At 38.2% G+C, this 23,535-nt stretch overlaps 2 protein-coding genes across 16 annotated transcripts in view; both read right to left on the bottom strand.

Moving 5' to 3' along the window:
* Positions 1–23,535, bottom strand: part of LOC134225970 (serine/threonine-protein phosphatase rdgC) — a 278,612-nt gene that overhangs the window by 92,623 nt on the left and 162,454 nt on the right. For all 15 annotated transcript variants that reach the window (XM_062706446.1, XM_062706449.1, XM_062706451.1 and 12 more), the window contains 4 exons: positions 16,902–16,995; positions 16,526–16,842; positions 16,112–16,465; positions 15,808–15,888 (listed from right to left, as the gene is read on the bottom strand). In XM_062706446.1, the coding sequence (XP_062562430.1) occupies positions 15,808–15,888; positions 16,112–16,465; positions 16,526–16,842; positions 16,902–16,995 (846 nt within the window). The remainder of the gene's footprint in view (positions 1–15,807; positions 15,889–16,111; positions 16,466–16,525; positions 16,843–16,901; positions 16,996–23,535) is intronic.
* Positions 9,746–11,527, bottom strand: LOC134221382 (uncharacterized). The gene is made up of 2 exons (XM_062700574.1): positions 10,708–11,527; positions 9,746–10,518 (listed from the first exon to the last, which is right to left on the bottom strand). The coding sequence occupies exons 1-2, from the start codon at positions 11,235–11,237 to the stop codon at positions 10,158–10,160; spliced, it is 891 nt and encodes a 296-aa protein (XP_062556558.1). The 5' UTR covers positions 11,238–11,527; the 3' UTR covers positions 9,746–10,157.

The following is a 23,535-nucleotide window of genomic DNA, read 5'->3' as shown; positions in this document are numbered from 1 at the left end:
AATATTAAAAGTTTATTATAGTCTTTTAACCTTGTAGCATTTCCCCTAAGACGCTCTAAAATAATAAAATAATTAATCATTAGAATAATATGTTTTAGGGGAGCGGAAATCCTCCAGAGAACCATTTTTTAATCTACAAGGGCGCAAAAAAGTTAAAGGAATTCATATAGGAGGGCGGAGATCCTACAGAGGACATATTTCTAAATCCAGGGGGGCGCAAAAAAGTTTGAATAATACGTTCTAGGGGAGCGGAAATCCCGTAGAGGACATATTTTGAAATCTATGGGGGCGCAAAAAAGTTGAAGAAATTCGTATAGGAGGGCGGAGATCCTGCAGAGGACAAATTTTCATATCCACGGGGGGCAAAAAGTTCGAATAATACGTTCAAGGGGGCGGAAATCCCGAAACGGAAAATTTTCTTAAAATCTACAGGGCGCAAAAAAAGTAAGAGGAATACATATAGGAGGGCGGAGATCCAGCAGAGGGCATATTTCTAAATTAATGAGGGCGCAATAATGTTCGAATAATACATTTTATGGGGAGGAAATCCCGAAGCGGACAACTTTTAAATCTACAGGCGCAAAAAAGTTAAAGGAACACGTATAGGAGGGCGGAGATCCTTCAGAGGACATATTTCTAAATCTACGGGGCGCAAACAATTCGAATAATACGTTTAAGGGGAGCGGAAATCCGTAGAGGACATATTTTGAAATCTACGGGGCGCAAAAAGTTCGAATAATACGTTCTAGGGGCGGATATCCCGAAGCTGACATTTTTTTAAAATCTACAGGGCGCAAAAAAGTAAGAGGAATACATACAGGAGGGCAGAGATCATGCAGAGGACATATTTCTAATTCTACGGAGCGCAAAAAAGTTTGAATAATACGTTCTCGGGGGCGGAAATCTCAAAGCGGACAATTTTTTTAATTCTACCAGGGCACAAAAAAAGTTAGAGGAACACCTATAGGAGGGTGCAGAGGACATATTTCTAAATCTACGGGGCGCAAACAGTTCGAATAATACATTTTAGGGGAGCGGAAATCCTGTAGAGGACATATTTTGAAACCTTAGGGGCGCAAAAAGTTAGAGGAATACGTATAGGATGGCGGAGATTCTGCAGAGGATACATTTCTAAATCCTCAGGGGCGCAAAAAGTTTGAGCAATACGGAAATCGGAAGCGGATTTTTTTAAATCAACGGTTGCGCAAAAAAAGTTAGAGTAATACGTATAGGAGGGCGGAGGACATATTTCTAAATCTATGGGGGCTTGAAAGTTCGAAAATTACGTTCTAGGGGAGCGGAAATCCCGTAGCGGACATATTTTGAAATCTTAGGGGCGCAAATAAATTAGAGGAATACGTATAGGAGGTGGAGATCCTGCAGAGGACATATTTCTAAATCCTCAGGGCGCAAAAAGTTTGAATAATACGTTCTAGGGTAGCGGAAATCCTGTAGAGGACATATTTTAAATTTACGGGGGCGCAAAAAGTTGAAGAAATTCGTATAGGAGGGCGGAGATCCTGCAGAGGAAATATTTTCATATCCACGGGGCGCAAAAGTTCGAATAATACGTTCTAGGAGGCGGAAATCCTGAAGCGGAAAATTTTCTTAAAATCTACAGGGCGCAAAAAAAGTAAGAGGAATACATATAGGAGGGCGGAGATCCAGCAGAGGGCATATTTCTAAATTAATGAGGGCGCAATAATGTTCGAATAATACATTTTATGGGGAGGAAATCCCGAAGCGGACAATTTTTTTTAATCTACAGGGGCGCAAAAAAAGTTAAAGGAACACGTATAGAAGGGCGGAGATCCTTCAGAGGACATATTTCTAAATCTACGGGGGCGCAAACAGTTCGAATAATACGTTCTAGGGGAGCGGAAATCCCGTAGAGGACATATTTTGAAATCTACGGGGGCGCAAAAAAGTTGAAGAAATTCGTATAGGAGGGCGGAGATCCTGCAGAGGACATATTTTCATATCCACGGGGCGCAAAAGTTCGAATAATACGTTCTAGGGGCGGAAATCCTGAAGCGGAAAATTTTCTTAAAATCTACAGGGCGCAAAAAAGTAAGAGGAATACATATAGGAGGGCGGAGATCCAGCATAGGGCATATTTCTAAATTAATGAGGGCGCAATAATGTTCGAATAATACATTTTATGAGGCGGAAATCCCGAAGCGGACAATTTTTTTTTAATCTACAGGGGCGCAAAAAAAGTTAAAGGAACACGTAAAGGAGGGCGGAAATCCTTCAGAGGACATATTTCTAAATCTACGGGGGCGCAAACAGTTCGAATAATACGTTTTAGGGGAGCGTAAATCCTGCAGAGGACATATTTTGAAATCTACGGGGGCGCAAAAAAATTCGAATAATACGTTCTAGGGGGGCGGAAATCCCGAAGCGGAAAATTTTCTTAAAATCTACAGGGCGCAAAAAAAGTAAGAGGAATACATATAGGAGGGCGGAGATCCAGCAGAGGGCATATTTCTAAATTAATGAGGGCGCAATAATGTTCGAATAATACATTTTATGGGGCGGAAATCCCGAAGCGGACAATTTTTTTAAATCTACAGGGGCGCAAAAAAAGTTAAAGGAACACGTATAGGAGGGCGGAGATCCTTCAGAGGACATATTTCTAAATCTACGGGGGCGCAAACAGTTCGAATAATACGTTTTAGGGGAGCGGAAATCCCGTAGAGGACATATTTTGAAATCTACGGGGCGCAAAAAAAAATCGAATAATACGTTCTAGGGGGCGGATATCCCGAAGCTGACCATCTTTTTTAAATCTACAGGGCGCCAAAAAGTAAGAGGAATACATATAGGAGGGCAGAGATCATGCAGACGTCATATTTCTAATTCTACGGGGGCGCAAAAAAGTTTGAATAATACGTTCTCGGGGGCGGAAATACAAAAGCGGACAATTTTTTTTAATTCTATTAGGGCGCAAAAAAAAGTTAGAGGAACACCTATAGGAGGGTGGAGATCCTGCAGAGGACATATTTCTAAATCCACGGGGGCGCAAACAAGTTTGAATAATACGTTCTAGGGTAGCGGAAATCCCGTAGAGGACATATTTTGAAATCTACGGGGGCGCAAAAAAGTTGAAGAAATTCGTATAGGAGGGCGGAATCCTGCAGAGGACATATTTTCATATCCACGGGACGCAAAAAAAGTTCGAATAATACGTTCTAGGGGGCGGAAATCCCGAAGCGGAAAATTTTCTTGAAATCTACAGGGCGCAAAAAAAGTAAGAGGAATACATATAGGAGGGCGGAGATCCAGCAGAGGGCATATTTCTTAATTAATGAGGGCGCAATAATGTTCGAATAATACGTTTTATGGGGCGGAAATCCCGAAGTGGACATTTTTTTTAATCTGCAGGGGCGCAAAAAAGTTAAAGGAACACGTATAGGAGGGCGGAGATCCTTCAGAGGAGATATTTCTAAATCTACGGGGGCGCAAACAGTTCGAATAATACGTTTTAGGGGAGCGGAAATCCCGTAGAGGACATATTTTGAAATCTACGGGGGCGCAAAAAAGTTCGAATAATACGTTCTATGGGACGGATATCCCGAAGCTGACAATTTTTTTAAAATCTACAGGACGCAAAAAAGTAAGAGGAATACATATAGAGGGCGGAGATCCTTCAGAGTACATATTTCTAAATGCACGGGGGCGCAAAAAAGTTTGAATGATACGTTCTAGGGGGTGGAAATCCCGAAGCGGAAATTTTTTTTTAATTCTACCAGGGCGCAAAAAAAAGTTAGAGGAACACTTATAGGAGGATGGAGATCCTGCAGAGGACATATTTCTAAATCTACGGTGGCGCAAACAGTTCGAATAATACTTTTTAGGGGAGCGGAAATCCCGTGGAGGACATATTTTGAAATCTTAGGGGGCGCAAAAAAGTTAGAGGAATACGTATAGGATGGCGGAGATTCTGCAGAGGATATATTTCTAAATCCTCGGGGGGCGCAAAAAAAATTGAACAATACGGAAATCGGAAGCGGATTTTTTTTTTGTTTAAATCAACAGTTGCGCAAAAAAAGTTAGAGGAATACCTATAGGAGTACGGAGGACATATTTCTAATTCTATGGGGGCTTGAAAAGTTCGAAAATTACGTTCTAGGGGAGCGGAAATCCCGTAGAGGACATATTTTGAAATCTTAGGGGGTGCAAATAAATTAGAGGAATACGTATAGGAGGGCGGAGATCCTGCAGAGGACATATTTCTAAATCCACGGGGGCACAAAAAGTTTGAATGATACCTTCTATGAAGGCGGAAACCCTGAAGAGGATTTGTTTTCAATCTACAGGGGCGCAAAAAAGTTAGAGGAATACGTATAAAATTCCAAAATCTACTTGGGCGCAAAAAAAATAGAATAATACGTTCTAGGGGATGGGAATCGCGTAGAGGACTTTTTTTTAATCTACGGAGGCGCAAATCAGTTAGAGGAATACATATAGGAGGGCGGAGATCCTTCAGAGTACATATTTCTAAATCCACGGGGGCGCAAAATAGAGAAATTCGTATAGGAGGGCGGAGATCCTTCAGAGTACATATTTCTAAATCCACGGGGGCGCAAAAAAGTTTGAATGATACGTTCTAAGGGAGCGGAAATTCCGTAGAGAACATATTTTGATTTCTAAGGGCCGCAAAAAAGTTAGAGAAATAAGTATAGGAGGGCGTCTCCTGTAGAGGAAATATTTCAAAATGTACGGGGGCGCAAACAGTTCGAAAAATACGTTTTAAGAGAGCAGAAATCCCATAGAGGACATATTTTGAAATCTAAGGGGGCGCAAAAATGTTAGAGTAATACATATAGGGGTGGAAATCCTACAGAGGACATATTTCTAAATCCACGGGGGCGAAAAAAAGTTCCAATAATACGTTCTAGGAGAGCGGAAATCCCGTGGAGGACATGTTTTTAAATCTGCAGGGGCGCAAAAAAAGTTAGAGGATCACGTATGGGTGGGGCGGAGATCCTGCCGAGGACATATTTTTAAATCTACAGGGGCGCTAACAGTTCGAGTAATACGTTTTGGGGAGCGGAAATCCCGTAGAGGACATATTTTGAAATCTACGGGGCGCAAAAAAGTTAGAGGAATACGTATAGGAGGGCGGAGATATTTAAATAAATTCTACGGGGGCGCAAAAAAGTTCAAATAATACGTTCTAGATCCCGTAGAGGACTTTTTTTTATCTAAGGAGGCGCAAATCAGTTAGAGGGATTCGTATAGGAGGGCGGAGATCCTGCAGAGGACATATTTCAAAATCTACGGGGGTGCAAAACGTTCGAATAATACGTTCTAGGGGAGCGGGAATCCCGAATAGGATACATGGAGAATATAAGGGGAACGATTTCAGAATGGTAGAAGCAGTAAAAGCGATCTTAGAGAGCGGACAATTTTTCAGAAGAAAATTATTTTTCGTTTCGGTGAAAAGAGGGCAAAAAAAATTTTTTTTTGGTCCCGAGAGCTGGTTACTCAGTGAGTAACTTGGAGTAACCACCATGACAGCACTGCATATTAGGCACTAGCAGCAACGTAAGTGGTGAGACTGCAACCTTTTTCCTTCCGTTCGTTTGTCATAACTGTTCCAAGCATGTAATTGTTTTCGTTTACTGCAAATCCAGTCACATACATTGGAGACTTTACTTCCATCGCATCTTGTCGTGCAACTTTGCGGCACCTTCTCTTGGATGCTTGGCAGTACATTAGGTACTGTATATGAAGGATATGGGACCTGGCAAACAAAAATTATCTATTCGAAGCACGTTTTGCATTTCAGTGTCACTACCATAGGTAGGAAAACAGATTATGGCTGGATGATTATGTTGAGTGATGAGTAAACAACACGATAAATCGAGCAACAAAATGGATTCTTGTCTACAAAGTTTCCTTTTGCCAGGTGAAAGTGAAAATTCCTAATTAAGCTGCCATGATGCTAAGAAATCTTAATTGCCTCTACAGTTAGGCTAATCAGCTAAGTGATGAATCGAACGTGATTTATATCTTTGTTAAAAACAACATGCAGCAACTTTTACAATGTTAATTGTTTGGTGAACGTTCGATAATAACGTAAGCACATTACGAGGGGAGGGGGGGTCTCTCATTTTCTTATTCTTCATATAAACAAAAAAATAATTTGTATGGGAAAAATCTTACAAAGGGTGAAGGAGGTCCGAAAAACAAAGAAAAAATGCTTACGTAATTATTGAACGACCCCATTGAACGACGATTCCAATTCCTCTACAGTTCCATTCCAATTCCATCCCAATTCCATTCCAATTCCATTCCAATTCCATTCCAATTCCATTCCAATTCCATTCCAATTCCATTCCAATTCCATTTCAATTCCATTTCAATTCCATTCCAATTCCATTCCAATTCCATTCCAATTCCATTCCAATTCCATTCCAATTCCATTCCAATTCCATTCCAATTCCATTCCAATTCCATTCCAATTCCATTCCAATTCCATTCCAATTCCATTCCAATTCCATTCCAATTCCATTCCAATTCCATTCCAATTCCATTCCAATTCCATTCCAATTCCATTCCAATTCCATTCCAATTCCATTCCAATTCCATTTAAATTCCATTCCAATTCCATTCCAATTCCATTCCAATTCCATTCCAATTCCATTCCAATTCCATTCCAATTCCATTCCAATTCCATTCCAATTCCATTCCAATTCCATTCCAATTCCATTCCAATTCCATTCCATTTCCATTCCAATTCCATTATAATTCCATTCCAATTCCATTCCAATTCCATTCCAATTCCATTCCAATTCCATTCCAATTCCATTCCAATTCCATTCCAATTCCATTCCAATTCCATTCCAATTCCATTCCAATACCATTCCAATACCATTCCAATTCCATTCCAATTCCATTCCAATTCCATTCCAATTCCATTCCAATTCCATTCCAATTCCATTCCAATTCCATTCCAATTCCATTCCATTCCAAATCCATTCCAATTCCATTCCAATTCCATTCCAATTCCATTCCAATTCCATTCCAATTCCATTCCAATTCCATTCCAATTCCATTCCAATTCCATTCCAATTCCATTCCAATTCCATTCCAATTCCATTCCAATTCCATTCCCATTTCATTCATATCCCATTTCAATTCCATTCCAATTCCATTCATATTCTATTCCAATTCCATTCCAATTCTATTCCAATTCCATTCCAATTCCAATCCAATTCCATTCCATTAACATTCCAAATCCATTCCAATTCCATTCCAATTCCATTCCAACTCCATTCCAATTTCATTCATATTCCATTCCAATTCCATTCCAATTCCATTTCAATACCATTCCAATTCCATTCCAATACCATTCATATTCCATTCCAATTCCAATCCAATTCCATTCCAATTCCATTCCAATTCCATTCCAATTCCATTCCAATTCCATTCCAATTCCATTCCAATTCCATTCCAATTCCATTCCAATTCCATTCCAATTCCATTCCAATTCCATTCCAATTCCATTCCAATTCCATTCCAATTCCATTCAATTCCATTCCAATTCCATTCCAATTCCATTCCAATTCCATTCCAATTCCATTCCAATTCCATTCAATTCCATTCCAATTCCATTCAATTCCATTCCAATTCCATTCCAATTCCATTCAATTCCATTCCAATTCCATTCCAATTCCATTCCAATTCCATTCCAATTCCATTCCAATTCCATTCCAATTCCATTCCAATTCCATTCCAATTCCATTCCAATTCCATTCCAATTCCATTCCAATTCCATTCAATTCCATTCCAATTCATTCCAATTCCATTCCAATTCCATTCCAATTCCATTCCAATTCCATTCAATTCCATACCAATTCCATTCCAATTCCATTCCAATTCCATTCCAATTCCATTCCAATTCCATTCCAATTCCATTCAATTCCATTCCAATTCCATTCCAATTCCATTCCAATTCCATTCCAATTCCATTCCAATTCCATTCCAATTCCATTCAATTCCATTCAATTCCATTCCAATTCCATTCCAATTCCATTCCAATTCCATTCAATTCCATTCCAATTCCATTCCAATTCCATTCCAATTCCATTCCAATTCCATTCCGATTCCATTCCAATTCCATTCCAATTCCATTCCAATTCCATTCCAATTCCATTCCAATTCCATTCCAATTCCATTCCAATTCCATTCCAATTCCATTCCAATTCCATTCCATTCCCATCCCATTCCAATTCCATTCCATTTCCTTCCAATTCCATTCCAATTCCATTCCAATTCCATTCCAATTCCATTCCAATTCCATTCCAATTCCATTCCAATTCCATTCCAATTCCATTCCAATTCCATTCCAATTCCATTCCAATTCCATTCCAATTCCATTCCAATTCCATTCTTTCGTTTTTCGTCTTTCGTTTTTCGTCCTTCGTCTTTCGTCTTTCGTCTTTCGTCTTTCGTCTTTCGTCTTTCGTCTTTCGTTTTTCGTCTTTCGTCTTTCGTCTTTCATCTTTCGTCTTTCGTCTTTCATCTTTCATCTTTCGTCTTTCGTCTTTCATCTTTCGTCTTTCGTCTTTCGTCTTTCATCTTTCATCTTTCGTCTTTCGTCTTTCATCTTTCGTCTTTCGTCTTTCGTTTTTCGTCTATTGTTATTTGTCTTTCGGCATTTATCTTTCATCTTTCGTCTTTAGCTTTTCGTCTTGCAGCTTTCGTCTTTCATCTTTTCATCTTTCGTCTTTGGTCTTTTTGTCTTTTCGTCTTTTCTTCTTTTCATGCTTTTGTCTTTTCGGCTTTTCGTTTTTTCGTCTTTTCGTCTTTCCGCCTCTCCGTCTTATAGTCTTTTCGTCTTTCGCCTTTCGCCTTTCGTCCTTCGTCTTTCACCTTTTTTCGTATTTTCGTCTGGTCTATTCGTCTTTCGGCAATTATCTCTCAACTTTCGTCTTTCGTTCTACGTTTTGCAGCTTTCGTCTTTCGTCTTTTCATTTTTCGTCTTCTGGCTTTCGTCTTTGAACTTCCATATTTTTGTCTTTTCTTTTTTCTCGTCTATTCGTCTTTTCGTTTTTTGTCTTTTCGTCTTTTCGTCTTTTCGTCTTTTCGTCTTTTCGCCTTTTCGTCTTTTCGTCTTTTCGTCTTTTCGTCTTTTCGTCTTTTCGTCTTTTCGTCTTTTCGTCTTTTCGTCTTTTCGTCTTTTCGTCTTTTCGTCTTTTCGTCTTTTCGTCTTTTCGTCTTTTCGTCTTTTCGTCTTTTCGTCTTTTCTTTTTGTCTTTTTTTTCGTATTTTCGTCTTTCGGCATTTCTTTTAACTTTCGTCTTTCGTTTCACGTTTTGCAGCTTTCGTCTTTCGTCTTTTCATTTTTCTTTTTTCATCTTTTGGCTTCGTCTTTCGTCTTTGGATTTTCACCTTTTTGCATTTTCTTTTTTTCTCGTCTATTCGTCTTTTCGTCTTTCCATCTTTTTGTCTTTTCGTCTTTCATCGTTTCGTCTTTTCGTCCTTTCGTCTTCTCCTCTTTTCGTCCTTTCGTTTTTTGTCTTTTCGTATTTTCGTCTTTTCGTTTTTTTGTCTTTTCGTCTTTTCGTCTTTTCGTCCTTTCGTTTTTTGTCTTTTTGTCTTTTCGTCTTTTCGTCTTTTCGTCTTTTCGTCTTTTCGTCTTTTCGTCTTTTCGTCTTTTCGTCTTTTCGTCTTTTCGTCTTTTCGTCTTTTCGTCTTTTCTCCTTTTCGTCTTTTCGTCTTTTCGTCTTTTCGTCTTTTTGTCTTTTTCTCCTTTTTTCGTCTTTCCGTCTTTTCGTCTTTTCGTCTTTTCGTCTTTTCGTCTTTTCGTCTTTTCGTCTTTTCGTCCTTTCGTTTTTTCGTCTTTTCATCTTTTCGTCTTTTCGTCCTTTCGTTTTTTGTCTTTATTTCGTCTTTTCGTCCTTTCGTTTTTTGTCTTTTCGTCTTTTCATCTTTCGTCTTTGGTCTTTTTGTCTTTTCGTCTTTTCTTCTTTTCATGCTTTTGTCTTTTCGGCTTTCCGTTTTTTCGTCTTTTCGTCTTTCCGCCTCTCCATCTTATAGTCTTTTCGTCTTTCGCCTTTCGCCTTTCGTCCTTCGTCTTTCGCCTTTTTTCGTCTTTTCGTCTTGTCTATTCGTCTTTCGGCAATTATCTCTCAACTTTCGTTTTACGTTTTGCAGCTTTCGTCTTTCGTCTTTTCATTTTTCGTCTTCTGACTTTCGTCTTTCGTCTTTGAACTTTCATCTTTTTGTCTTTTCTTTTTTTCTCGTCTATTCATCTTTTCGTCTTTTCGTCCTTTCGTTTTTTGTCTTTTCGTCTTTTCATCTTTTCGTCTTTTCGTGTTTTGTTTTTTCGTATTTTCGTCTTTTCGTCTTTTCGCCTTTTCGTCTTTTCGTCTTTTCGTCTTTTCGTCTTTTCGTCTTTTCGTCTTTTCGTCTTTTCGTCTTTTCGTCTTTTCGTCTTTTCGTCTTTTCTTTTTCTCATCTTTTCGTATTTTCGTCTTTCGGCATTTATCTTTCAACTTTCGTCTTTCGTTTCACGTTTTGCAGCTTTCGTCTTTCGTCTTTTCATTTTTCTTTTTTCATCTTTTGGCTTCGTCTTTCGTCTTCGGACTTTCACCTTTTTGCATTTTCTTTTTTTCTCGTCTATTCGTCTTTCCATCTTTTTGTCTTTTCGTCTTTCATCGTTTCGTCTTTTCGTCCTTTCGTCTTCTCATTTTTTCGTCTTTTCGTCCTTTCGTTTTTTGTCTTTTATTATTTTCGTCTTTTCGTTTTTTGGTCTTTTCGTCTTTTCGTTTTTTTGTCTTTTCGTCTTTTTGTCTTTTCGTCCCTTCGTTTTTTGTCTTTTTGTCTTTTCGTCTTTTCGTCTTTTCGTCTTTTCGTCTTTTCGTCTTTTCGTCTTTTCGTCTTTTCGTCTTTTCGTCTTTTCGTCTTTTCGTCTTTTCGTCTTTTCGTCTTTTCGTCTTTTCGTCTTTTCTTTTTTCGTCTTTTCGTCTTTTTGTCTTTTTGTCTTTTTGTCTTTTTGTCTTTTCGTCTTTCCGTCTTTCCGTCTTTTCGTCTTTTCGTCTTTTCATCTTTTCGTCTTTTCGTCTTTTCGTCTTTTCGTCCTTTCGTTTTTTGTCTTTTCGTCTTTTCGTCCTTTCGTTTTTTTTCTTTTTTTCGTCTTTTCGTCCTTTCGTTTTTTGTCTTTTCGTCTTTTCATCTTTCGTCTTTGGTCTTTTTGTCTTTTCGTCTTTTCTTCTTTTCATGCTTTTGTCTTTTCGGCTTTCCGTTTTTCGTCTTTTCGTCTTTCCGCCTCTCCATCTTATAGTCTTTTCGTCTTTCGCCTTTCGCCTTTCGTCCTTCGTTTTTCGTCTTTTTCGTATTTTCGTCTTGTCTATTCGTCTTTCGGCAATTATCTCTCAACTTTCGTTTTTCGTTTTACGTTTTGCAGCTTTCGTCCTTTCATTTTTCGTCTTCTGGCTTTCGTCTTTGAACTTTCATCTTTTTGTCTTTTCTTTTTTTCTCGTCTATTCGTCTTTTCGTTTTTCGTCTTTTCGTCTTTGTCTTTCGTCTTTTCGTCTTTTCGTCTTTTCGTCTTTTCGTCTTTTCGTCTTTTCGTCTTTTCGTCTTTTCGTCTTTTCGTCTTTTTTTCGTCTCTTCGTCCTATCGCCTTTTCGCCTTTTCGTCTTTTCGCCTTTTCACCTTTTCTACTTTTCATCTTTTTGTCTTCTCGTCTTTTCGTCTTTTTCTCGTCTTTTTCGTCTTTTTCTCTTTTGGTCTTTTCCTCCTTTCGTCTTTTCGTCTTCTCGTCTTTTCTTATTTTTGTCTTTTTTTCGTATTTTCGTCTTTCGGCATATATTTTAACTTTCGTCTTTCGTTTCACGTTTTGCAGCTTTCGTCTTTCGTCTTTTCATTTTTGTTTTTTCATCTTTTGGCTTCGTCTTTCGTCTTTGGACTTTCACCTTTTTGCACTTTCTTTTTTTCTCGTCTATTCGTCTTTTCGTCTTTCCATCTTTTTGTCTTTTCGTCTTTCATCGTTTCGTCTTTTCGTCCTTTCGTCTTCTCCTCTTTTCATCTTTTCGTCTTTTCGTCCTTTCGTTTTTTGTCTTTTCGTATTTTCGTCTTTTCGTTTTTTGGTCTTTTCGTCTTTTCGTCTTTTCGTTTTTTTTTGTCTTTTCGTCTTTTCGTCCTTTCGTTTTTTGTCTTTTTGTCTTTTCGTCTTTTCGTCTTTTCGTCTTTTCGTCTTTTCGTCTTTTTGTCTTTTCGTCTTTTCGTCTTTTCGTCTTTTCGTCTTTTCATCTTTTCGTCTTTTCGTCTTTTCGTCTTTTCGTCCTTTCGTTTTTTGTCTTTCCGTCTTTTCATCTTTTCGTCTTTTCGTCCTTTCGTTTTTTGTCTTTTTTTCGTCTTTTCGTCTTTTCGTCCTTTCGTTTTTTGTCTTTTCGTCTTTTCATCTTTTCGTCTTTTCGTGTTTTTGTGTTTTTGTCTTTTCGTCTTTTCGCCTTTTCGTCTTTTCGTTTTTTCTTTTTCTCATCTTTTCGTATTTTCGTCTTTCGGCATTTATCTTTCAACTTTCGTCTTTCGTTTCACGTTTTGCAGCTTTCGTCTTTTCATTTTTCTTTTTTCATCTTTTGGCTTCGTCTTTCGTCTTTGGACTTTCACCTTTTTGCATTTTCTTTTTTTCTCGTCTATTCGTCTTTTCGTCTTTCCATCTTTTTGTCTTTTCGTCTTTCATCGTTTCGTCTTTTCGTCCTTTCGTCTTCTCCTCTTTTTGTCTCTTCGTCTTTTCGTCCATTCGTTTTTTGTTTTTGCGTATTTTCGTCTTTTCGTTTTTTGGTCTTTTCGTCTTTTCGTTTTTTCATTTAATCGTCTTTTCGTCTTACCTTCTTTTCGTCTTTTCGTCTTTTCGTCTTCTCGTCTTTTCTTTTTTCGTCTCTTCTTTTTCTCATCTTTTCGTATTTTCGTCTTGTCTATTCGTCTTTCGGCATTTATCTTCCAACTTTCGTCTTTCGTTTTTCGTTTTGCAGCTTTCAGTTTTCGTCCTTTCATTTTTTGATTTTCGTTTTTTGGCTTTCGTCTTTCGTCTTTGGACTTTCACCTTTTTGTCTTTTCTTTTTTTCTCGTCTATTCGTTTTTTCGTCTTTCCATCTTTTTGTCTTTTCGTCTTTTCGCCCTTTCGTCTTTTCGTCCTTTCGTTTTCTGTCTTTTCGTCTTTTCATTTTATCGTCTTTTCGTCTTTTCATCTTTTCGTCTTTTCGTCTTTTCATTTTCCGTCTTTTCGTCTTTTCTTTTTTTCGTCTTTTCGTCTTTTTGTCTTTTTGTCTTTTCGTCTTTTCGTCTTTTCGTCTTTTCGTCTTTTCGTCTTTTCGTCTTTTCGTCTTTTCGTCTTTTCGTCTTTTCGTCTTTTCGTCTTTTCGTCGTTTCGTTTTTTCTGTTCGCCTTTTGTTTTTTTTTTTGTATTTTCGTCTTTTCGTCTTTTCGTATTTTCGTCTTTCCGTCTTTTCGTCGTTTCGTTTTTTTGTCTTTTCGTCCTTTCGTTTTTTGTCTTTCCGTCTTTTCTCATCTTTTCGTCTTTTCTTTTTCTCATCTTTTCGTATTTTTGTCTTGTCTATTCGTCTTTCGGCATTTATCTTTCAACTTTCGTCTTTCGTTTTACGTTTTGCAGCTTTCGTCTTTTCATTTTTCCTTTTTTGTCTTTTGGCTTTCGTCTTTCGTCTTTGGACTCTCACCTTTTTGTCTTTTCTTTTTTTCTCGTCTATTCGTCTTTTCGTCTTTCCATCTTTTTGTCTTGTCGTTTATCATCGTTTCGTCTTGTCGTCTTTTCGTCTTTTGGTTTTTGCATCCTTTCGTATTTTGTCTTTTCGTCTCTTCGTTGTTTCTTCTTTTCGTCTATTCATTGTTTCTTCTTTCCGTCTTTTCGTTTTTTCGTCTTTTCGTCTTTTCGTCTTTTCGTCTTTTCGTCTTTTCGTCTTTTCGTCTTTTCGTTTTTTCTGTTCGCCTTTTGGTTTTTTTTGTATTTTCGTCTTTACGTCTTTTCGTTTTCTCTTTTCGCCTTTCCGTCTTTTTTTTCTCGTGTTTTCGTCTTTTCGTCTTTTCGCCTTTTCGTCTTTTCGTCTTTTCGTCTTTTCGTCTTTTCGTCTTTTCGTCTTTTCTTTTTCTCTTTTTTTCGTATTTTCGTCTTTCGGCATTAATCTTTTAACTTTCGTCTTTCGTTTCACGTTTTGCAGCTTTCGTCTTTCGTCTTTTCCATTTTCTTTTTTCATCTTTTGGCTTCGTCTTTCGTCTTTGAACTTGCACCTTTTTGCATTTTCTTTTTTCTCGTCTATTCGTCTTTTCGTCTTTCCATCTTTTTGTCTTTTCGTCTTTCATCGTTTCGTCTTTTCGTCCTTTCGTCTTCTCCTCTTTTCGTCTTTTCATCCTTTCGTTTTTTGGCTTTTCGTCTTTTCGTTTTTTGGTCTTTTCGTCTTTTCGACTTTTAGACTTTTCGTCTTTTCGTCCTTTCGTTTTCCGTCTTTTCGTTTTCATGTTTTCGTCTTTTCGTATTTTCGTCTTTTCGTTTTTTTTGTCTTTTTGTCCTTTCGTTTTTTGTCTTTTTGTCTTTTCATCTTTTCGTCTCTTCGTTGTTTCTTCTTTTCGTCTTTTTTTCTTCTTTTCGTCTTTTCGTCTTTTCGTCTTTTCGTCTTTTCGTCTTTTCGTCTTTTCGTCTTTTCGTCTTTTCGTCTTTTCGTCTTTTCGTCTTTTCGTCTTTTCGTCTTTTCGTCTTTTCGTCTTTTCGTCTTTTCGTCTTCTCGTCTTTTCGTCTTTTCGTCTTTTCGTATTTTCGACTTTTCGTCTTTTCATTATTTCGTCTTTTCGTCTTTTCTTTTTTCCTCTTTCGTCTTTCGTCTGTCGTCTTTCTTTTTTCGTCTTTCGTCTTTTGTCTTCCGTTTTTTGTCTTTCGTCTTTCGTCTTTAATTTTTCGTATTTCTTTTTTTGTCTTTCGTTTTATGTTTTTCGTCTTTTGTCTTTTGTCTTTCGTCTTTCGTCTTTGATTTTTCATCTTTCATTTTTCGTCTGCCTTCTTATGTTTTTTATCTTAAGTCTTTTGCCTTTCGTCCTTCGTCATTCATCGTGCGTCTATGGTCTTTTGCCTTTTATCTCTCGACTTTCTTCTTTCGTCTTTCGTTTTTTTGTCTCACGTCTTTCTTCGTCTTCCGTTTTTCGTCTGTCATCTTTTTACCTTTTTCCTCTTTCCAGTTACCCTATTCTCTTTATCCTTCGCAAATCTTTTTCATTAAAATGCATTTCTAATTACGTTCGGCTCACGGCTGATTAATTGACGATGATTAAATAAAAAAGTGCATAGTGCAAGTCTTTGACCTCAATAACTCTTCCCATTGGTCTTCGTCAATTTTTCTTCAAAATATTATAACAGATAAGAATTCTGACAAAACTAACTGGGCCAAATGATTGTGACATTGTGATGTTATAAAACGGTGGTAAAAGCAAACTTTTTGAAGAGTGAGATACCAAAGCGATCAAACGGCTAATTAATAACGGTGCTAAACTACTTTGGACCAAAATTTAAAAAGTGCGTAACAGCCAAAATGTCAACTGCCATAAGACGATTTTAGTACTACAATACGGTCGAAATACGTATCTGCAAAGATTACAAAACGTGGTGGAATTAAATGGAAACTCGTCGTATGACAGTTGTCGACATTCCACTAAAAGAGCTTTAAATTATTTTTAATGTGATCATTACAATTCTTTGTCTTTGTATAATGCTATGAATATTATCAACTGTAACGCCCAAATTTCAAATGTTGGTCTAGAAATAATAAATAATTTAATAATCACCTGCTTCCATTCTACTTTGTCAATGATTTCCGCTCCTGGGGCTGAACTCTCGGTGATAGGTGGCCGTAAAAGAGAAACGTACTGCCATAATAAAAGAGTGTGTTAGATTGAACTTCCTTATGGGAAGATCCATTAATTACGTAACGCAAAAATTGGGCATTTTCAACCCTCCTTCCCTCTATGTCACACTTTTTGTATGAAACATCTGAAAATTTTGTATGGACCGTCACATTTCGCCCCCCTCCAAGCGTTACGTAATTTGTGGATGCTCCCTAAGTTTGACACAATCAGGAAAATAAACTACCTTGCCCCGATCCAGACTCCGGATCAGATCGAGATCGGTGGAATCGGAAATGCCCCCGTGCACCACCAGCACCCGATTGTTAACTATCGTGCCCAGCGGAAGCCACCGGTAGACCTCGTCGATGAGCTTGAGCAGTCTTTCGGCGTTGTGTTTATACTTTTGGTGGACCTCCCGCACGAACCCGTACCGGACGTTCATGACGGTGTCCTCGTGGTTGCCCCGGTTCAGGAAAACACCGCCCGGGAAAACTAGGAACGTGCTGAGCAGCAGCAGGAACACTTCCAGGCCCTTCTTGCCGCGGTCCACAAAGTCTCCGTTGAAGACGTACGGATTCTCCGGCGATGGCAGGCCATTCTGTAAGCATTGAAAATAAAGTTAGTCCCTGATAGAAGTCATTGGTTCGTAGTAGCAAACCTTGTGGAAAACAACCAGCAGATCGTCCAGCTTCCCATGCAAATCACCACAGATTGTGACCTGCTTGGAGATGGCCGTCGAGGCTTGGTTCAAATTTGGCAGTCGTTTCAGTTTAGAGGTTGCTTCCCGAAGGATACCCGCAACGTATTTGGCATGCAAGCGGTTTTTCTTTTTCCGAAACAAATCGATGATCACGTCCAGCTCCTTCTTGTCCAGTGGGAATTTGATGTGAGGGCCCTGGTAACTTCGCTCCGGGGCACAGATGCCTTCGTCCGCAAGGTCGTCCGATTCGTCCGAAAATTTCAAATCAAGAGCCTCTGAATGAGATAGAAAAAAAATTACAGCTTACAGTTAATGTATAAATAAAGTATGGTACCATTTGAGGATGATCGGGAGGTTTCCTGCGAGTCGATGGGTCGCCCCGCAGTTTCCGGAATGTGCGTTAGCAGTGCGTTGAAAAAGTTGTATAACTGAAACGAAACATTATCGATAAATCGTTAATCCGATGGAACAACACACTATGCCACATTAAATATTTTTCATTTTATCCAATAAGCACGAGTGCTGATAGAACACGGTTTGCTTTTTATATTTACCAAACCTGGTTTTTCAATCGCAGCCATATGGATACACTCTATCAATGCTTATTGAACGTGACAGCATGCTGTTTAATTTAGTGCTGCTTTTGGTGTGTATTCAAATAGAAAAACAAAACATCGCTGATTGAATTTCCATGCGGAATAATTGTTGAAACGCCATTATCAATAAAGCATAAAAGGCTGTAATTGTCAACATTAATAAGCCATTACCGTTTGGCTAGTGCACAGGTTTTCTGCATGTTTAATCTCGCAAATTGGAAGCTATCGAGTTGGCTATTGATTTGCATTTCCATCAAAACAATTATGTCATATTCAGAAATTCAGCATTGAAAAAATAGGAAAGGTTGATATCATGCTCCAATATTTTATCCGCAAACAATTGAAGAGCTGATATCACTTTATTACATACACATAAAAGAAAGCTTCTGCCTTTGCACTACTGCACTAGTGGGTAATCTACAAACAACAGGTCCAGAAAACTACCCGTCTGCCTTCCATGATGGTTACATAGTAGGGACGATCTGCTCGCCCACTCCACCGGTAAACCAGACTGGCTGGTCCTGGTTTGAGAACACTACACATTTTTGGGGGTTCTCATCTGAAAAGAATATGGTCTAACTGGGTTAAAATTGTTTGCGAAGAACGGCGTTTGTAGCGTCATCCAACATTGCCTTCATCCGGAAAACCGTCAACTTTTAAAGAAAGGAATCGCATCCACCATTGCCATAATCCGGGAAAACGCCTACTTGTGAAGAAGGAATCTCAACTACCATTGCCTTGATCCAGGAAAATGCCTTTTTTTAAAGAAGGGATCACATCAACCATTGCCTTGATCTAGGCAAGTACTTACTTTTAAAGAAGGGTTCACATCCACCATTGCCTTAATCCGGACAGGCGCCTGCCTATACTCGGCTCATTTATGCTTTCTCCGTAAGGATTACGTCTTTTTATTTCTACCATCGACCGGCGTTATATTAACCACTCCGAGTGTTATTCCAGCACACTAACAACGAACTACTCAGAAAAGAGTTAAATCCGACTTATTTTTATTAAAAACAGTACATCTCAAAATTTGAGTAAAAGATAACATGATGATTTCGTGAAAGTTAAGCATGGCCTTCCATCATTATTGATACGACAGATGGTAAACAAGTTTATCTCTGAGTGAATTCTATGGCAAACAGATTCCTAGTCCGATTCAATACAAAATTTTTTTCGTCGTGTCTCAACATAAATTTTGGACATACTGCTTCAAAAACGGATGCAAAGCATGAAAAAAGTAGAAATATCGGGTAAAATAATTTTGTTGAGGTCTTCTAGGGCTTCCCAATCTTCCTTGAGTTTAGATCTTGATGATCTACATAAACAACAAAGCGTTTTCCTGGGCCTCAATTCTAATTTGGAAGAAAACATCAATCCCAGAATAGCTACTGTACTCCAAACCACTATTGAGTTCCGCTATTGGAGTTCTACACGGCCAACAGAGTGATTCATTGGTTCCTGAGCTTGTGTGTTAGTTGGAGAAACCCCATTGGACATAATTATACCAATATATACAAATCATAACATTCCCAGAATATCTACGGTACCATACATGAGTTCAGATATTGGAGGCTAAAATACTCACAGAGTGATTCATAAGTTCTGAAGCTTGTTTGTTAGTTGGAGAAGCATCATGGAACATCATTACATCATTATATAAAAATCACAGTATTCCAAGAACAATTACGGAACTCCAGAATTCTATAACAGAGTGATGCATGGGTTCCCAAACTCGCTTGTCAGTTGGAATTGCTCCAATGGACATCATAACACAATACATACGTACGAAAAATAAGTGTTATTATAATCACAAACATCACATCCACATTCACCTCTCGCCCACAACAAAGCTCGCAAAATATTCTATCGACAATATAATTGGTTTCAGTATTGCACGAAAGTGGTTGTTCCTATAACTAACATTTATATGTAACAGTAAAGTAATTTACGTATGAATAATTTCATAAAATTCCACTTCAATCGCATTTCACCATACTTATCCCAACATGACATAAATGTAATATCTAAAACATTCATTTATCTCATTTATTCACACTAAGGCCGAGGTAGCCTGTGCGGTATATAAGAGTCTCCTCCATTCGGCTTGGTCCATGGCTACACGTCGCCAACCACGCAGTCTACGGGGGTCCGCAAGTCATCTTCCACCTGATCGATCCACCTGCCCGCTGCGCACCTCGCCTTCTTGTGCCCGAAGGATCGTTGTCGAGAACGAGAACCATTTTCACCGGATTACTGTCCGACATTCTGGGTACGTGTCCGACCCACCGCAGTCGTCCGATTTTCGCGGTGTGAACGATGGATGGTTCTCCCAACAGCTGATGCAACTCGTGGTTCATTCGCCTCCTCCACCTACCGTCCACCATCTGCACCCCACCATAGATGATACGCAGCACTTTTATTTCGAAAACTAAGTGCGCGTTAGTCCTTCACGAGCATTGTCCAGGTCTCGTATCCGTAGAGGACTACCGGTCTAATGAGCGTTTTGTAGATTGTCAGTTTAGTACGGCGGCGAACTCTATTCGATCGGAGCGTCTTGCGGAGTCCAAAGTACGCACGATTTCCAGCCACTATGCGTCTCCTAATTTCTCTGCTGGTGTCATTTTCGGCAGTCACCAGTGAACCCAAGTACACGAATTCTTCAATCACCTCGATTTCGTCACCACCGATGCAAACTCGGGGTGGGTGGCTCACATTGTCTTCTCTTGAACCTCTTCCTATCATGTACTTCGTCTTCAACGTGTTGATGACTAGTCCAGGGATGTTAATCGATAAATTATCGTCGTTAAGTTAACGCCAACTTCGATAACGATAACGCTTTTACGATAATACTTCGTTGGCGATAAAGTGGGCGTTGAATTAACGTTATCGTTATCGAGTATTCGTTGATTTATCGATAATTATCGAGTTAACTGTAAGCATATGCGGTATTTCGAAAAATTTCGTTTCAGGTGGTTCGAAACGAAATTCCGCGGAATTTCGCGGAATTTGAGCGTGGCGAAATCTGATTTCTTGATTTCGTTTTGTTTCGTAAAATCACAAAAACTAGCTTTTAACGAAATTTAACGGAATTCCGCGGAATTTCGAAACAAATTTAGACTTAAACCATACTGTCTCGTACGGTAGTGTATTATCAAAAATTTTGGCTGCGCCGCTGAACAAAATCATAAAGCTGTTTTCAAAACTTAATGTTATACAAATTTTCATATTAACGGTTACTGCATAACCCCATTCTGAGTCGACAAATACGTATTTAGTTTTTATCTATAAAACGTCTTCAGTGTTTTGTTAGAAATGTCAAGCAGAAAACGAAAAATATCTTTAACTATTTTACCTCAATATTCAAGACGTCAGGCTCAGAGTATAAATGTAATCAGATACGAATCTGATCAGTACAACTTTGTCAAAGAGGCAAAGCCATGGCGTGAATTCTTATGGAATTTGTTAATTATTTTTAAAGCGCCTCTTTCTTATTAACGGCCGACTTCTTCACCTCTTATGTCTCAAACCAGCTCTAGGCGGTTCACTAAGCACCACTTAACAGTTAAGTAGGCCCCAATGAAAACATTATTATTAAAGGAAGCACATTGATTAAACGAAGTTAGATTGATTTGAAACACGGTTTTCGTCTTCGAGTTTTCATAATAACTTCGTTTACTATAAATATTTAGTCGCTTACCAAGGCTTCACATGAATTACCTTTTCAACAAACCAAAGATTCCTTTCCCGTGGCGCTCACTGAGATACAGAGCATTCCTCGGTCTCTTATAATTGTCAAACTAATTTCCCTCTCCTAATCCCAAATTGACTGTAAGGGCGTGAACGGCTTATACCATTACTCATGAATTTGACAACTATTTTTACATGCCTCATATGCACAAACACATATACAAGGACAAACAGACTATTACTTGGTTCGTCGAGTTGATTGTATGTATATAAGACTCTCTGAGCTTCATATAAAAAGGTTGAATTTAGAAGTAAATGATATCCTTTTGTAACAAGTTTTTGTATGAAAAAGGAAACATTATTTCTTCATACCTGGCAAACTGCTGCCGTAAAAACTTTGTGTTTTTGCGGATTTTAGAAAGGTGTAGAGGATTTGTCTAGCGAGCAAATGTATGCTGTTAACAATTCTCTATCTACTATCTATCATTTTCTGGTTTTGAGTTAGCTCAATGATTGTATGGCATTTGCCACAATGATTTTTACCAGAAACCCATTCCCCAGAATGGACCATATGCCAGAATTGACCAATTGCCAGAATGAACAGTTTCCCAGAAATAGTAAATCTCTGAATACCGATTATTGTTGGTGGCTAAAGAATAGAAAAAGTATTACATAAAGAAGGTAATTTTGTAAAACGTGGATTTGGAAATATTTACTAATGAAAGGATTTTCTGTATACAGTATCTCCGCGCTTATCCGGACCCTTTTTTAGCTAATCCGACGACTCGTTAGTTCTGATCTCGCTAATTCGGAACTATCCGGAATAAAAATAATCAACACCCATTTAAATACATTATACTGTCAGTTTTCTAATTTGTGTGATTTTGTTTGTGACAGTCGGATTGACGACAGAAACCACGTTAGTCCGGCCACAGATAACAGATATTTTGGCTAGAGCAAATTTCATTGAAAATCCTGTGTAAACTTTTGAATTGATATACATTGGCCCACTCCTGCCATCTACTCAACTGATTGCGGCAGTACATACAAACGCAGCGCATTAACAACCACCCCGTAGAAAATTTGACAGCTGGAATCGACCGATTTCGTCGGGAGAAATCGGCCGATTGTTGCAACCTACGCTTATGAGATTTTAACACAGGCGTGGGTCAATTAATCACCCTATTTAATATCATTCCGACGAAATAGCTTGTTTAATAGTGGAATTTCATGCACATCAATTTAAACGAATGACGAATTAACCGATTTGATCGATAAAAATCGGGACTACCGACTAAATATAGTGATTAATCGGCCAATGCCTGTGTTAAATTCCCATAAGCGACGATGCAACAATCGGCCGATTCGCACCCGATTTAGTCGGGTCAATTTTCTATGGGGCAGGCTGCGTTTTCAATAACAATGATCCTTGCGCCATCTCCAATCGATTACTAAACGCGGTCCCCACTTTAAATACAATTGAATTGACGGTTGCGGATGTTTACACACGTATCGGATGCCAGCCTCAATATCTGTTATCTGTGGTCCGGCCATACATTTGTCGGATCAGCGGGGGTATACTGTAATTAATTTTTACAGATAAAAATATTTTGTGATTTTAAATGTATTTTCATGCACATATTTGGAACATGCAAATAAACGTAACATTCAATCGATCTCACTATTCTTTTAAATCGAAATAAATTTAAACTGTGCTTGCTTGTAAAATTCAGTCAAATTTAATTGAATATCGAATGTGAATTCGTTTGATGCGGTAAGCTGCAAATTTACACGTCGTGGAAGTTTCAAAATTTGTTGCTGTGTTCATAAAAGGGACTATTTAACATATTAGACAATTTTCAGAAAGATGGATACTATTTATCAAAAAAATTACATTCATATTTGTCTAATACCAAACAAACTGTTTACGAATGGATATCATATTTCTTTGTCCCATTCCAGATGCAGACTTCATTTCAAAAATTGAATCATATCTACAATTGGATAATACCACTTTAAGTGATCCTAGACAGGTTTTTGCTTTCATTGAAGACATTATATCTACAAGTCCAGGCAAAATGTCTACTCCTAAAGAAGGAATCACATCCTAAATATGATAATCAAATGAAATTAGGAACTGCACTAATGCTGGGGTATTGCCTTTTCGCCAATTGTAAACGGAGAAGCGGCGATTTATCTCAGACTGCTTATTTTGTTACTACAATGACCAGGATGATAAAAAAACCCACTTGCAGTTTTTCATACAAAATTTTCAATTTTGGAGATATACATCTCGATTGCGTGCACAGATAAAAATATGTTGTGAATTTAAATGTATTTTCATGCACATATTTGGAGCATGCAAATAAACGTAACATTCAATCGATCTCACTCTTCTTTTAAATCAAATTAAATTTAAACTGTACTTGCTTGTAAAATTCAATCAAATTCAATTGAGTATCGAATGTTAATTCGTTTGATGGGGTAAGTTGCAATTTTACACATCGTTGAATTTTAAAAATTATTTGCTGTGTGTGAACCAATTTTGTAAACTTTAAAATCAATTCAATGAAAATTTCGCGGAAAAAAATTAAAATTTCGTTTCGTTTCGTAAAATTTCGAATTGAATGGACCTTGATTTCGTATCGTTTCGAAGTTGCGGAAATAATTTATATTTCGTTT

Source organism: Armigeres subalbatus, chromosome 3 (genome assembly GCF_024139115.2).
Source record: "Armigeres subalbatus isolate Guangzhou_Male chromosome 3, GZ_Asu_2, whole genome shotgun sequence".
NCBI lineage: Eukaryota > Metazoa > Arthropoda > Insecta > Diptera > Culicidae > Armigeres > Armigeres subalbatus.
Note: the sequence above shows the minus strand (reverse complement) of the source record. Positions and strands in the feature narration are given on the sequence as shown.

Excerpts from the sequence above, each read along its gene's own strand:
- LOC134221382 (XM_062700574.1), bottom strand. The coding sequence starts at position 11,237 with ATGAAAAGAAGAAAAGACGAAAAGACAAAAAGACCAAAGACGAAAGAT. Across the intron at positions 10,519-10,707 it reads AAAGGACGAAAAGACGAAAA|ACGAAAGTTGAAAGATAAAT; the intron begins AATGAGAAGACG and ends GTGAAACGAAAG.